At 49.5% G+C, this 15,966-nt stretch overlaps 1 protein-coding gene across 1 annotated transcript; it reads right to left on the bottom strand.

Annotated features, from left to right (window-relative positions):
- Positions 1–342: 342 nt before the first annotated feature.
- Dio1 (iodothyronine deiodinase 1) lies at positions 343–15,395 on the bottom strand. The gene is made up of 4 exons (XM_038334464.1): positions 14,979–15,395; positions 7,047–7,190; positions 4,166–4,365; positions 343–1,343 (listed from the first exon to the last, which is right to left on the bottom strand). Exons 1-4 carry the CDS (start codon positions 15,313–15,315, stop codon positions 1,251–1,253), a joined length of 774 nt encoding a protein of 257 aa, XP_038190392.1. The 5' UTR covers positions 15,316–15,395; the 3' UTR covers positions 343–1,250.
- Positions 15,396–15,966: the final 571 nt, after the last annotated feature.

Genomic DNA, 15,966 nt, shown 5'->3' with positions numbered 1-15,966 from the left:
CTATAATTAGATCCTGCCTCACCTAAATGGATAAATAAAGGCAACATTAAAATGTTTAAAGTGTAGCCCCCGAGGCAGAGTCAAGGAGACGCTGTTTGTACGCTGGTGTGTTTCCCACGTGCATTCTCTCCTCACCTTTAAAGGCGCTTTGTTGCGATATGAACAGTTACACTCCTCCAGCAACATCTCACAAGACGATACACACATCTGACACAGGCCACGTGTGAGTGTTCTTCCTCTAGAACCCCTCCAGCTGATGAAATGACATGTGGGGTATCACAAAAAAAATAGATCAGGCCAACATAAGTCAGAAAAGAAGATGTACAGATCACGCTGACACAATTCAAAATAGACAGACAGATTTTAATTGTGGTTAGCTTGTTGCCTCTTATGACATTTTTAAAAATCAAGTCACAGCTGTGTGTACTTTACACTGTGACCATCATAAGCAAATATGAAAAGAAGCAGTCACAACAGGTGGACCCATGGGTTGCCCATCAGTCCAATGTCATCTAACACGAAGGACCAGTAAGAGACACGTGAGTCAGTGGACAGAGTTTCAACAGGGCCTGCGCAACAGCTTTAGCTGGTGTCTGTGGTTCAGTTTGGTGATAGTTTCTGAAGCTTCTGGTCAGCGCCAGAGAACCAAGAGGAGAATTAGATTAGGTGTTGCCATGGAAACACCTACCACTAACGATACCCAACTGATTTCAATCTTTTGGCCAGAAAAAGGTTTCTATTGTCTTTGGTTCCCACTTTCTCTCTCATTAACAAGTAGAAATATAACCTCTGCTTGGAACTAAAAAAAACATACACAAACAGAACTGTTCTGCATTTCAAATGATTGATTCTCAGAGTGACAAATTTGGTCAGATGGACTGGCTGAATGTCGAGGACGCCACGTCGGAGCTCTTGACACCATCAGAAGACTCACCACACCAGAAGTCAGCCAGTGGCTCGAGTGCCCTGCTGCCGGAGGAGGCTGCGCACTACGCTGGTCTCCACCGTGGGAAAAGCGCGGAGCTGAGCATTGACTTTTGCCAACTGCTCAGTGTTGCTTTATTTTTTGGTTGTAACGATTTGTGTTGGTTGTCTGCTGTGACCTGCATTGCCTCCCTGGGAGTTGTTTACAGAAAAATCTGAGCTTGTCGTTCAGCTGGGAACACAGGTCAAAGATAAAAGACACCTGGACTGGGGTGGGGGAGTACCAAGCTTGGGGAGTACCAAGCTTGGGGAGCTCTGTTGGTTCCCTAGAGCTGAGGCGTGTGTCCAGATGAAGTGCGAAGCTTTTCCAGGACAGCGCGGACTTCCTCTGGATTGTAGTTCCAAGGACCAGGTTTACCCTGCAAGAGAGACGAGTCTGTCATTGATCCCATCCTACAAGGTCATGTCTGCGGCTTGGCTGAGAGATCTGGGTTAATGATATCTATGGAGCTGTCAACACGGGGCAGATGCTGCCTTGAGGTAGGTCACGCCACTCAGGGAAATTGTGGAGAGTGCCACCAACATTTAACCTGAAGACTGGGTAGGGAATTAGGAGGGAGGCCAGAGGCAAAATGACAGAGGTTTAGGAGAAGGGGACAAAACCATAAGTCCTTGCAACATCAACCTTCACATTGAGTTCTTTCCAGTCTGCAGAACCGCCTCTGACTCCCCAGACCCTCTGCCCTCACTCAGTCCTCTCCATCCTGATTGGGGCACTTTCTGTCTTCAGTCCCTAATCCCTCTGTTCTCTCTCCACAGACACCAGTGATCTTTCTAAAGTGCAGATCTGATCAGATCATGCCTGTCCAGTTCAAAACCTTCCTGTGACTCTTCTTGGCCTTTGGAGGAAGATGAAATTCTCTGGTTGACTAAATGCTTAATTTCCTCCCTCCTCATGCCTTGCCCTAACATGCCTCACGCCTTACCCACACCTGTTTCCGATATTCTTAACAAATTTCCCTCCTCATGCAGCTCAAGGCCCAAGTAGGCCAGATCCTCAGAAAAGCCTGTGCTTCCCCCAGAAGCTGGAAACCTGAAGTCTGAGAGCCAGATCAATCCTGACACCCACGTTCTTTCATTTCCATGTTGCCCTCAACAGCTCCGGTGTTCTAACAGCAGCATCGAATTGCTGTGGATTCAGAAACTTGGCTCATAAAGTAAAATATTTACTCATCGACAGACAAGCTTTACTGACCTCTGCTCTGGATCTTAGAGCTCTTGGCTTAACGTCACCGCCTCCTCTCTCTCTGTCTGTCTGTCTGTCTCTCTGTCTCTCTCTCTCTCTGTGTCTCTCTCTCTCTGTCTCTCTCTGTCTCTCTCTCTCTCTCTCTCTCTCTCTCTCTCTCTCTCTCTCTCTCTCTCTCTCTCTCTCTCCTCTATATGAAAAGGGGGATGTGCACTCCAGAGCAAATACTCATGGAGTCCAAAGGAAGGTGTGAGAACCCCTGGAGCTGGAGTTACCAGAGGTTGTGAGCTGCCTGCCGTGGGAGCTGGGAACTGAACTCAGGTCCCCTGTCCCCTGGAAGAGCAGAACAAGCTCTTAACAGCTGAGCCATCTTTCCAGCTATAAATATATATCTTGTTTTTTGAGACAGGGTCTCTCACTGGTCTGGGACTTACCAATTAGGTTAGACTCCATGGCCACAGAGTCCCAGGGATCTATCTGCCAGTCTGCAGTCTTGGCAACCCAGTGACGATGTCTGTGTGAGATTGTCAGTCCCGGGTAGTGTCCATCTGCCTGTTTCCAATCCCTGGCGTGGGATTGCAAGTGCATGCCACTGGGCTCAGCTTTTTCACATGGGATCTGGGTACCAAATTCAAGGCCCTGTGTGGCAAGCTCTTTAATGGCTGACCCATCTTTCCATTGCCACCGCTCTTGTTTGGATCTTTCTTAGCCTTTAGACTACGGATCCCTTTGACATAAGTCAGAGGTCATTTTAAGTGCATTCTGTATTTCTTGTACCTGCACAGGGCCGAGCCCAGGATAGGGACTTGGTTCCCAATTTGCCTTAATAGTGGCATCAGAAGATGAGGTTTCAGGGCGAAGAGAAGATGGGTCTTCTACTGTGACCCTTGCACCCTGGGGCTCCATCTGTAGGCTATTCTTTGTTTTACCAGTAGACTGTAGAGGCAGCTTGTCATCTATATGACTAGGCATTCCTAGTCTGTTCTCAAGGTTTGAAATCCCCTCAGAACTATACATTTTAGCTTTTATCTTCTGGGTAGGCCAATTGTGCCTGATGGGTCACAGCTATGATTACCCCCTTTACCCTAACCAGACAGAGACCTTAAGGGGGAAACTGTGGCTAGGAAACGGTTGCTAGGAGGCTGGCTTGACTCGGTTTCCAAGTCATTTTCCTACTTTATTTCTAGCTTCTAGTTACCACGTCCTCGGCAGTGACAGCTCCAGAGCCTTCTTCCTCTTCTGCTTACCTGGTGACCTTGGGCAAGTTATCCCTTCTCTGAGCACCATGTATAAAACAGAAACATTTTCCCACTCATTTTAAAGCCAAAGGCCACCGGGATGGCTCAGTGGGTAAATGTGCCTGCTGCCAAGTAGAATGACCTGAGTTTGACTGTCAAGACTCATCTGGTGAAAGAAGAAACTGACTCCCACAGGTTACACTCTGACCCTCCACACTCACAGTGGCATGCATGTGCCGTCCTTCACACATGGAAGATAAATAAAAAAATGTAATTTAAAAAATTAAAAATAAAGACTGGGCATGGTATGCACACCTTTAATCCCAGCATTCAGGAAGCAGAGGCAGGTGGATTGGATCTCTGTGAGTTCAAGGCCAGCCTGGGCTAAAGAGTGAGTTCCAGGACAGCCAGAGTGATGTAGAGAAATCTTGTCTCAAATAATAAATAATAATTAAATAAATAACAAATACTAAACAAGAAGAAGAGATAAGGACTAAGCCAGACTCTGGATGCCGAGGCAGCCAGGAGGTTGCAGTTCGGCTCAGATACTGGCATGTTCGGGGGCGTGTTTCACACTGCATTGGGTGGAGACCAATCTCATTTTACAACAGAGAAGACAGGAAGGCTTTGAGGTGAAAGGATTTTCCCAGGTCACATGGTGAGAAGCAATGGAATATGGCTCTCTCTGGGCTGACGTCCACTTCTGCCCCTGTGACACCAACCCCTTACCCTTCCCTAGACCTCTGAGCCCAGTCACCTTGTAGCAGATCCTGCCCTCCTGTACCACGTAGAGCCTCTCGGGTAGAGCTGCGTAGAGCTGACTGCTCTGGTTCTGCATTGTGTCCACCACCACAGGGCATTGGGGACTCCTGTCCAGCAGCAGGTGTGCCGCCCGCAGGCGGTCCTGGAGGCTCCGGTGCTGCCTGATGTCCACGTTGTTCTTAAAAGCCCAGCCATCTGCAAGAGGAAGGTTAGGCTGCAGCCCCGTGGATGTGACACACAGTGACTGTGGTCTCAGTCCCACCCACTTTTAACATAGCAGATCAGTCAAGTCTCCTGTCAGAGTTGAAATGCAAGGCCACACAGGGGTTACCAGGATTCATGCGCTACCTGGGATGCTGACTGACAGACCTCGGGTCTTCAATGAGACACGGTTAGGCAAAGTGTTTCTTGATTGTTAGCCTACATTTGAGCTATGTGGGGCTCTGATAGAGAAAGAGCCTGTTGAGGGGGCGGGGAGAGTGTAGCCAGTTGCTGGTGCCTCAACTGCATTTAAAAGCAAAGGTTAGAGCAGTGGTTATCAAGGTGTGTGGTCCCCCTGGGAGGTTGTTAGTCACTGGAATTCCCAGTCTTGCCCTAGGCCATAGAGGAACGGTTTCTGAAGTGTGTATTTTCACAGCCTTCTCTGTGATTATAATGTACAAGACAGTTTAAGAACTACTACCCTGACTGAGTGACTGAGCAGTGGTGGTGCACGCCTTTAGTCCCAGCACTGGGAGGCAGAGGCAGGGGGATGTCTGTGAGTTCGAGGCCACCTTAGTCTATGGAGCGAGTTCCAGGACAGTCAGGGCTACATAGCAAAACCCTGTCTGGGAAAACCAACAACAATAACAACAACGAACCCTACTACTGTGGAATCTAGACAACCTCCTTCCCCTAACTCTTTCTCACAATGGTGTTCTTTCCAATATGCAAACCTGTCCTTGCCACTCTCCTGCCTAGATCTTTTGATGGGTCCCTATCACTTTCAAGCTCAATCCCAGGCTCCTTAGTGTCTTCCAGCTTGAGCGCCTACAGGAAGGAGGAGCTGCGGGTACCCCATTTCCCTCTCGCTGGCTCCAGCACCAGCTTGAGTGCAGAGCCAGTGCAGGTTGAATATGGTCTCTGAGGCAGAGAAACGAGCCTGAAGGTTGACCAAGGTCATATGGCCAGCATGTGATGGAGCAGGAACCACACCCAGGTCTAAAACCCAGTTTGTGACCACACCCTAGTGCCCTGTGCCCAAGCATATTAGCTGGATAAACATGGGAAAGCCAACCAACTGACTTTGGCTATAGTATAGACCCTGAGCCCCTAGGGTTTGTGGACACTTGACTCTGCACACTTTCTCTCTCAAGTTCATGTCCAGTTCTGTGTAACTGACGGAAAAAAGCATCTCAAAGCAGGAGGCGGGGAGGAAGAACTGTCTGCCGCAAGGGAGCAAGTCGCAGAGGTGATACGGCAGGAGAGCAACAGGAAGCTTTTCCTCCTTGGCTCAGGTGGACAGGTCTGGGCTCTGAAATGGGTGGGACTTGCTGGGTCTAACTTCAGGGAAAGTGCAGCAGGCATCAGAACCTCAAGCCAGTGCTGGGGGTGATCCCACCCCCACTACAGCTAGCAACTTTTTCTTCTGAAAATAAAAGCTGGGTCCTCCGGTACTCAGTTCCTTAAAGTGTGGTCCCTGGACCAGCTGCCCCGGCTCCACCTGGCCACACTCCTGTCCTCCTGCATCCCAGTAGGATGTCCAGGTGACCTTACGGAAGTCTGAGAAGTGCCACCCCAGGACCTAATCAGCTCTGTCATCTTGGGGATGATCCATACCCTGTCTCATCTTGGCTATGGAGACTCTCATAGATCTCAGTGGACTGCCCAGGGCCGACTTCTCACAAAGAGATTCGCTGTGCCTTGTGCTTGAATTCATGCTGCCTAAACTGTTTGCAAAGGTTAGCCCCTTCACCTGTGCTGGTTATATCTTCGGGGGTTTGCCTCCTTCATTTTCCCACCTTTTCCTTGTCTTCCAACTCTCCTTGTCCAAGAAGACCCTCTATTTTTTGTTTGCAGCCTTATGTAGATCTCTCATTATATAAATTCCCTTTGGCTTCTGATTTTATGGCCTATCCCAATGAGTCCCATTTCTTACCTTTGTTTTACTGTCTGCAAACTGATCTGACTGTCTTTATCCCTTGTCCATCTGTGATCTTAATCCATCTTTTATTATTTTCCCAAAATTAAACATTTGAAGATTCATCAAAAAAATTCTATTATGAAGAAGTTTACACACACATAAAACTGCAGAGAAGTGCATGTGCATACCCACGCCCTTACTACCCCATGATATTTTAGTTGTCCCCCAAATGTGAATGAGAGAAGTTTCCTCGGGCAAGAGCTGTCCTATAGCAGTGCTCCTCTGAGTGTGGTCCTCACTCCGGAGGCAGAGTCATCTCCTAGCTCTCAACCCAGATCTGTGAAGGGGTATTCCTTAGCAGGGCCCCCTAGGAGCATGGGGCCTCCCTAAAGTTTGATGAGCTACGATCCAGACAGGCATAATGTCTCTTTGATCTTAGGCTATATCCTGAAAAATAGCTATATGGCAGCCATGTTCATTTGTGACACAGCAGGTCTCAATTCCTTGTAAATGAGTTCAAACCAGTTGCCCTCCCTGGAACACCCCCCCACCCTTGTCTATGTTCCTCTTCAGACTTCTGCTCTGTGAGCCCTGATTAAAAGCAGATTGTGTGGGGCGAGGGAGAGGTGGTGGGAGAGCCGGTGCAGGGCTTCTCTGGTCCTCCCTCCTCCTTCCCCCTCCCCCACCAACTATAAGAAGGGCTCAGAGGATGGGAGAGAGATGGGTGGGAAGAGAAGAGGCAAAGTCTCTGTACCTGTGGCATGAGCTTCTTCGATGTAAATGATGAGGAAATCTGCTGTGGAGGCAAAGTCATCTACAAGTCTCTTGAATTGGTCAAATTTGAAAAGAAATGAAGGTCAGGTGCAGCTGCCAAAATTCAACACCAGCGGCCTGTTGCCTGCAACAGAAGGAGCCATCAGGAGCTACAACCTGCACACTTTTCTTTCTACATGTAGCATCTTCCCTCCTGCATTCAAATCTGTCTCTTCTGTCCCTGTGGGATGAGTCCCTTATGTCCCTGCAGGATGAGTCCTGGGCATAGTGTAGCGCCCAAGCCTACACACCATGGCTAGTGGGGGCTAAGCCTGGCTTTTGTACCCTGAAACCAGACATTTTGTTAGGGGTCTCAGTGACCATTGTAGATGTTAGATGGTAATTAAAATAGCAGGAGAAGAGTCCCTTCCCCTCAGACTGCAGTTTATAAAGTAGGCAGATATCCATCCCCCGTGCAGTGTGGTTGCTAATATTCTAGGTGAGCAGTTACCCCCCTCTTTGAGACAAGGTCTCACTATGTAGCTCTGGCTAGCCTGGAACTCACTATGTAGACCAGGCTGGCCTTGAACTCACGGAGATCTGCCTCTTAAGTGCACCACCAGGCCTGGCAATTCTCTCTCATTTTCACGAAGCATCTGAAATTTATGGACTTGCTTCAGCACCCACACACAGCAGGTGTGTGCTTCAGCAGTGAAGTTCAAATGGACTTAGAAGTCAGTGCTCTTTCTATGAAAAGTGCCTCGGTTTCCCTTCACAATGGACATGATAATACACATCCTACAGGAAGCTGGGACGATGGCTCAGTAGTTTAGAACCTGAACTTGCACAGGTTCTGTTCTCCACACCCACATTAGAAGACATTAGGTGACTCACAACCGCCTGCAATTCTAGTTCCAGGGATCAGACTCCCTCTTCTGGTCTCTTACGGCACCAGGCACACAGCTGGTACACACACAGATACACAAGCACTCACACATACACACACAATAAAAAAATAAATCTTAAAAGAATACACACTTTACAGCGTCATTATGAAGATTAGGCAAACTAACGCTGCTAAGGCCATAATACCGTACGTGGTACAAACTAGACCCTCAGCAAATGTACACCATTGTGTCTACTCCTTGAGCTCTCGGGTAGTGAAACAGCGTAGAGCGCGTTGCAAAGGGAACAGGGGTGGGACCTGCTGCAAAATGAAATCTTCAGAAACAAAGCTGATGCTGCTAAATTTGCTGAACAGATTCCTCATGCTTTCTGTGGTCTCTCTCATCAGCTGGGACACTGCTATTTAATGCCATCCTCTCCTAAGCCAAGGATATTGGAAGGGTGAGAACAGGCCCCTATGGTCCATCTTGCAGCCCCATAGCTCAGTAGGCTTCTGCATGGATCTCCCATTGCCTCTCCAGACCAAAACGTTCTCCGCCAGGAGCATCACTGACCTGCCTTTCCTGGTCAGTGATCTTGCCCCTTCTGGGGCAGAAGGTGGGCAGCAGTCACTGTGGGAGCAGGAAGCAGCCACTGTGGAAGCAGGAAGGCACAGCCAGCAATAGAAGAGCGAGTCCCTGAGGACATGTCTCAGGCGTTCAGAAAAAGGCTGTATTTGTGTGGGCTGAGGGTCCAAGCCCTCAGAGCTCATCCACTGTCCCACAAGGCTTAACAACTAAATATAGACGCAAGGATGAAAACCTGGCTGGACGCAGCGGTTCAAGCTTGTGGGGAAGGCCATCAGACGCCATGTACAGTGAGGTGTGTTCAGCAGGGAGACTAGCCACAAGCAAGTAGACAGTGTGTGAAGTGTTGTGAAATTGTGATTAGTGTTAAGAAAGAGATCCTGGAGGAATGGCCCACTGCAGACAGGTGGAGCAGGGAGGGCCTCTGGGAAGTGGCTATTCAACCTGAGAGGGGGAAGGACAGGAACAAACCAGCCCTGGGAATGGAAGAAGGGCATTTCAGGCAAAACCAGTCAAAGGACAAAGTCCTCGAGGAGAGACAGAGCCCAGTTTGTTTAAGGCCCTGCATGACCGCTGTCTGGAACCTGGCAGGGGAGCACCAAGGACAGAGTTGGCACAGACTGCCATGGGCCAGAGCAGGAGTCGCTGGGTTTTATTCTAGCTGCAGTGGGAAGTCCTGGAGCTATAAGGCAAGGGTGGTGCGTGTTTGCTGTAATCCTTGCCTGTCTGTCCTTAGTCCTTTTTCTCATGTGGAATTCCCTATTCTGTGTGAGTGATAAGACAGTGCCCAGCTTTGCTATGTGGAAGACGGAAGAAGCTGGAATGTCCTCTGCCCCAGCAGCGGGGGCGGGCAGCACTCCCCATCCAGGTCTTTCTGACTGAGATGGGAGAACTCATTCATGGCCTGGTGGTACCTCAGGGATGGTGATGGGTATCCCAACCATGGTGACTGCAAGATCTGGTCTAAGTGTTGATGTTAAAAGAGGTCCCATACTCAAGTCTCCAAAGGCTTTGGGTTCTGGGGAGTCCAAGCTCCTTCTCATTTGTTCCTTGACACTAGTGTAAGTGTACTGTGTGTGTGTATGTGGTGTGTGTATATGTGTGTATGTATGTATATGTGTGCTATGTGTGTGTTTATATGTGTGCTATGTGTGTGTTTATGTGTGTATATGTGTGTATGTGTGTATGTATGTATATGTGTGCTATGTATGTATGTATATGTATGTGTGTGTATGTAGGTTGGTAGGGTACCTGTGTAGAGGTCAGAAGATGACAACTTGCAAGAGTCTGTTCTTTCTTGCCACCTTCTGTGTCCTGAGGATTGAACTCAGGTTGTCTGACTTGATTACAGATACGCTTACCCACTGAGTCATTTTGCCAGGCCACAAGTTGTTCTCTGACCTCCACACATGCATCATGGCACACTTGTGGAACACTTGTACCCATATCCATGTACATTTATGCACACATCCATATAAAAATAAATTAGAATATGTAATAAAATTTTAGAAAGGCGATCAGGGTGAGGTCTGCTGCTTACAGAAATCCTTAGCTTCACGTAGCAATCAGATTCACACTTGAAAGGCACACTGGCTATCGTGTGGAGAGAAGACAGAGTGGGGATGGGGCAGGCAGCAGCTGGGCAGCACTGGAGAGGTGGAAGTATCAGTTAATGCAGAGGCAGGAGGCAGGCAGCAGCTGGACAGCACTGGAGAAGTGGGAGTATCAGCTAATGCACAGGCAGGAGGCAGGCAGCAGCTGGACAGCACTGGAGAAGTGGGGGTATCAGCTAATGCAGAGGCAGGAGGCAGGCAGCAGCTGGGCAGCACTGGAGAGGTGGAAGTATCAGCTAATGCACAGGCAGGAGGCAGGCAGCAGCTGGGCAGCACTGGAGAAGTGGGAGTATCAGCTAATGCACAGGTGGGGGCAGGCAGCCGCTGGACAGCACTGGAGAGGTGGAAGTATCAGCTAATGCAGAGGCAGGGGGCATGCAGAACCGAAGGGCATGCTGCTAGATAGTGGCAGAGGGCTCCTCAGCTGGCTGTGCTTCGTGTCACCAGTACACATTTCCCTTCTTCTGCACAGAATTTGAAGCAGCTTGCATGTATGTTGAAATAGCAAATAGTAGCCAAGGGAAGAGATCCTGGCCTTCTGAGAAGTGTAGAACAGGAAAGGAAGCAGGGCAAAGAGGCTCTCGGGAGCTATATGCCTTTAGAAATTCAGCTTAGTTTTTGGTGATGCCGGAGATGGAACCCAAGGCCTCAAACATGCTAGGCAAGAATTCTACCACTGAGCTGGGTCCCCGGCTACCGTGCATTCATTACGACAGAGCTGTACATTTGCCCTTGAGTGTTCTAGTAGTCAAGGGAAAGGAGAAGCACGAGTGGTTATAATTTCCTAATCCGGGGCCAGCGAGACGGCTCAGAAGTAAGGGTGCTTACGGACGTGCCTGACACCCTCAGTTTGATTCCCAGAACCCACATGGTGGAAGGAGAGAACCTGCTCCTTTGTGTTGTCCCCTGACCCCACGTGTGCACTGTGGCATGCGTACATGTAAACACACACTAAGTAGAAAAGTTTTCAGCCTTCAGGGTGAGAGGTAGACACGTTGGTTTCTCTGCAGATACAAAGCCCTCCTTGCTTGCCTTGCAGACTGTTTTCCTAGGCGGCCCGAGGAGGTCTCAGAGTGGGGCCTTCTCTCTGACAGTTGATTGCCTGATGATTCCTAACCACATGACAGGGAGGCCCTGGCCTTAGCAGGGGAGGCTCTGAGGCCAGTCACAGTGACGAGTGGTTGGTCACTGGACTGTAATGACCCTAGAGAGTCGCTCTTCAGATAAGAAAAGTGATTTCAGGTCAGGACCAGCTCAAAATGTTAGCCTTCCAGAATGTTGCTTTCAGTGGGCAAAAATTCAACAAGCCCTAAAAGGGACAGACTCATTTGTTTACTTATCCAGAGAGTGGTCATCATGGTGATGAGTAGTAGTGGGGGGGGGGGCAAAGTCTACACTTCGTGCCCCACTGACCTGGCAGCAGAAAGAGGAAGGATGGGTGCTCATGCCTGGTGCCCTGCTGGTGTCCACAGGCCACAGTCCACATTGTGAGGTCGGCTGTGTTGCATAAATAGGAAACAGTTCTAGAGTGCTGCTGGGCTGGGCTCCTGCTCATGCCTCCCAGGCCAGCGCCTGAGCCTCTGGTCCAAGCTGTCTCCTAGAGAAGCTGTCCTCTGTGCATTTGGAGAAACTGCAGACCCAAGATTACACTGTGCGCGTGTTGGTGCTCAGGAGTGTGCACACATACTGTGTGTGTGCATCCTTGCTCAGGGCCATCTTTCTCCCTCTGGCATGCTGGGGCAGAGGCCAGCGGTATTCATGTCTGTTTCACCAGTGCCAGTGACTTCAGGGCACACGGGGTCAAGGTGCTGAAAGCCAACTTCGTTTTATAAATGAAGGTTAGGTGGTCTAGCTCGGCCTCTCACATCGTTTTTTTTTCTCTGATGTAGCTGCAGGGATCAGGCACAAAGTGTACACTCCTTTATCTCCTTTATCTTTTCTTAAAAAGGGCTTATGTGTGTGTGTGTGTGTGTGTGTGTGTGTGTGTGTGTGTACACACATGTGTGCATGTGTCCGGGTGTCTGCAGAGACCAGAACAGAGAGGTAGATTCCCCTGAGACTAGAGTTACAGGCAGTTGTGAACTGCCCTTCGTGAGTGCTGGGTACCAAACTCGGGCTTTCTAGAAGAGCAGCAACCATTCTCAGCTGCGGAGTCATCTCTCCAGTCACCACATCCCACTTTCTTTATTTTAATGAGCGTCTCATGTAGACCATGGTGGTCTACAACTCTCAAGGCAGCATGGCCTTGAACTTCTGATCCCCTTGCCTCCACTTCCAGAGTTCTAAGATTACAGGCACCTGTCACCATGCCTGATGCGTTCTTATTTCTGTACTGAAGATCAGACCTGGGATCCTGGGTATGCTAGGGAAATGCTCCACCACTGAGCATGTCCCCAACCAGTAGTTTTTGATGTGGCTCTCATTACGCATCCCAGGTTGGCTCTGAACTCCAATCCTCTTGCCTCTGCTTCGCTAGTGCTGGGCCAGCAGGTGTTTGCTGCCATGCCTGGAAAGCTGACGTCTTTTTAAGTCAGAGTGGACAGTTAACTGATACCCTGGATTCCGTGAGCTGGCCCTGAGTCAGGGTGACTTCCAAGGAACTGATCTTGGGATAAACACCCAGGACATTGTTCTGTTCCTGTGTCTAGCACACAGCAGACACAGCAAAAAAGCTGCTCTTCCCATTGTTCTTCTTCTTCTTTTTTTAAAAGATTTATTTATTTATTTATTATGTATGCAGTGTTCTGCCTGCATGTATACCTGCAGTCCAGAAGAGGGTATCAGATCTCATTACAGATGGTTGTGAGCCACCATGTGGTTGCTGGGAATTGAACTCAGGATCTCTGGAAGAACAGGCAATCAGTGCTCTTAACCTCTGAGCCATCTCTCCAGCCCTCTCTCCAGCCCTGTTCTTCTTCTTTTTTTTTTTTTCTTAAGACAGGGTTTTGCTGTAGCTTTGGCCCATTGTCCTTATTGCCAGTGCGTGTGTGCTGTTGGCTGACTAAATTAAGATTCTTTTCATGTTATACTTTAAAATCATTAATGAGAAGGGGGAGGAAGGAAGGGAGCGAGGGAGGGAGACAGACAAACTTGCCCTTCCTCTTCTACTTTGAACAGTCTCCTTCTCAACCTACAAAAATCATATTCTAAACACACCTCCTCCAGGAAGCCTTCCAAGTCCTAAAGGAAGTCAGGTCCTCCCGGCCCTCCCTGACCCCTGTATTTCACAGGATCATTGAATTAGCTTGTTCTGTCCTTCTGTGCTGTGGAGCCATAAACCCTAGCTGAGGTCTAGCTGACAGTCTGGGGCAGGGACTGCTCCCTGAGAAAGGGGAGTGAGAGGTCTGATCCTGGGTCTGATTGGTCACTCAATCAGTCAGTCAGCTCAGCCTCTCAGGTCTCTCCACTCCCCTTCTAGAGACAAGGGGCGCACGGTCGGGTCAGCATTTCCTAAAGGGTTGTGTTGGGAATCAGCCCGCTGCGCAAAGGCTTTCCTTGAAGAGAGAGGAGTGTGTGGGGGTCGGGGCTTGTTTTACAAATCTGCTTTTAAGTCTCAGAACCTCTCTGGACCCGCCACATGCCCTCTTGTCTCATGGCATCACCGGAGCTGACCCAGGATGCGGGGGTTTCCACACTGGTTTGGCCGGGGATCTCTACGTAGTGAAACTTTTCCGAGGGGCTTGGGTCCCAAAGAACATACAGTGAAAAGCACTGGGTTACCCCCGTGTCTCGGAAACGAGGGGGTTAACTGAGTCTGGCACAGCTCTTTCCTGAGGAGCTCTGCTGGTGGGGAGCAGGGGTGGTGGGAACCGGGTAGGAAGTTATAGTTCTTTGAGGAGAGGGTCAGGTAGAGAAGCCTGGATCCAGAAGGGAGAGGGCGTCTCCATCGCTAGAGAGATCTGAGGTGGCATCTCAGAGGATGAGGGATGAGAGCTGGGTCCTGGTGCATAGAGGAAAGCGGCTGGCCACACAAAGTGGTGTTCCAAATCATTTCATGGTGTTTGCAATGGCACAGAGAAGCCAAGCCCAGGTGGGCAAAGACCCACATTGGTCTAATGGAGTTCTTGTGAAAGATCGGGGTGAACATTCCAAGCTTGACCAGGGAGGACAGTGAATGCCAGTCTGAGGCCAGGGCTCCTCTGAATGCAGATGTGGAATGCCACAGGACACCCCCGCCCCGCACTTAGGATGAAGTGATCTAGCAGCTGTCAAGTGGAGTCTGAAAAGAGTCAGGAACTCGAGTAGAGAGTTCTGCCAGGGAGGGGAGCAGTGAGGACTAGTTAGGGCTTCCAGAACCCAGACAGACCTTTACGGCAGATGGGGAAGAAGCCAGAGGACTGAGAGATCTCTTGCTACTGTGTGCCCACATCAGACATGGGGCACTGTAGTGGGTTGCAGCTATGGTCCCTGCTGTGGAATTTATAGGCTAGTGAGGGTGGCAGGTGAAACTCAGGTACCCAATCATAACTGCAAAACTTCAGTACCGATAAGTAAAGTTGAAGATGCTTGTTGGCATATAACAAGGGTAACCTGGGGAAGTCAGGACTGGCTTCTTGCAGGAAGTGGCACTGTATGTCAGACTAGAGCCGGAAAAGGATTTCAGCAGGTAAAGATGAACTGCCTACATCCAGGGGTTGGAAAGCCAGAGTGGACGGCTTGTGATAGATATGAACTCTGGAGAGATACCAGCTGAGAGAAAACCTCGGAGAATTCCGCCCCTGAGCAGGAGGACAGGAAGCCCCACAGGAGCAGTCTGTACAGTGATAGAAAATTTGGTGTTTTCCAATTTACCTCTCCACCCCACCGGTCCCCCTACTCCAAGCCCCTGAGCCGAAGCAGCCTGCTGACCTTGAATGAAATCCCAGATGTTGCACTTCTGTCCGGAGAGGCGGATCACTGTGCAGTTAGGGGCCAGCCCCCCAAGCTCAGCCCTGTCCTCCAGTCTCTGCCACCGGACCTTCAAGACGAACCAGAAGTACTGGATGCTGAAGAAGGTCGGGACCCAGTTGTCGGGAGAGAATCGGGGATTCCTGGCCATGCCGGTCTTTTCGCCCATGGCCAGGATGTTCCGCTTGGCTCTCTCTGGGAACAGCGTCATTAGCACCTTGCCCATAGCCACCTCCACAGCCACCTGCAGAAATATTCCTAGCCGCTTCAGCCACAGCCATAGCCAGGGCAGCCCCATCTCAGCAAGGGGTAGAGCTGACTCCGAGGTGGATGGACAGACAAGAGGGGCCCCAGCCAGACAACGCTGGGCGGAGCTGGACAAAGGTGCAGGGCACAGCAGCCAACCCTGACAAGAGGACTGTGGCAGACAGGACAGCAGGTGTTTGCCTTGCTGTCAATTGGCTGGAAAATTGCCATATGTGCAGAGGTCTCGTTTAGTTATTATCTTCTCAGGTTTTCTTACCTTTGGAGAGATTCTTGGTGTCCCTCTGGTTGATTTTTTTAAAAACACTTGAAAAGATCACACGGAAAGGGACTTTGTTGAGTCATAATGAATCCCACTATTTTTTATAATTAATATTGTACTATAAAAATAATACAGTCATTTTTTTAAAGAACAAAAAAGAGAGCCTGTTAAAAGATCTCTTGCTGCTGTAGTGATGCCCACCTTTAATTCCAGCACCCGGGAGGCAGAGGCAGAGTGATCATCTCTGTGAGTTTGAAAGCAACCTGGTCTGCAGAGTGAGTTCCAGGTCAGCCAGGACTATATAGTGAGACCTGTCTTGAAGAAAAAAAAAAGGAGGAAAGGAAGGAAAGAAAGGAAGAGAAAGAAAAAAATCTCTTACAAATGAGTAGCTTTCAGTGTTAGCTATCGTTGACCATTTTTAAA

This window comes from Arvicola amphibius, chromosome 6 (genome assembly GCF_903992535.2).
Source record: "Arvicola amphibius chromosome 6, mArvAmp1.2, whole genome shotgun sequence".
Lineage (NCBI taxonomy): Eukaryota > Metazoa > Chordata > Mammalia > Rodentia > Cricetidae > Arvicola > Arvicola amphibius.
The sequence above is the reverse complement of the archived record's forward strand: the minus strand, read 5'-3'. Positions and strand labels throughout refer to the sequence as shown.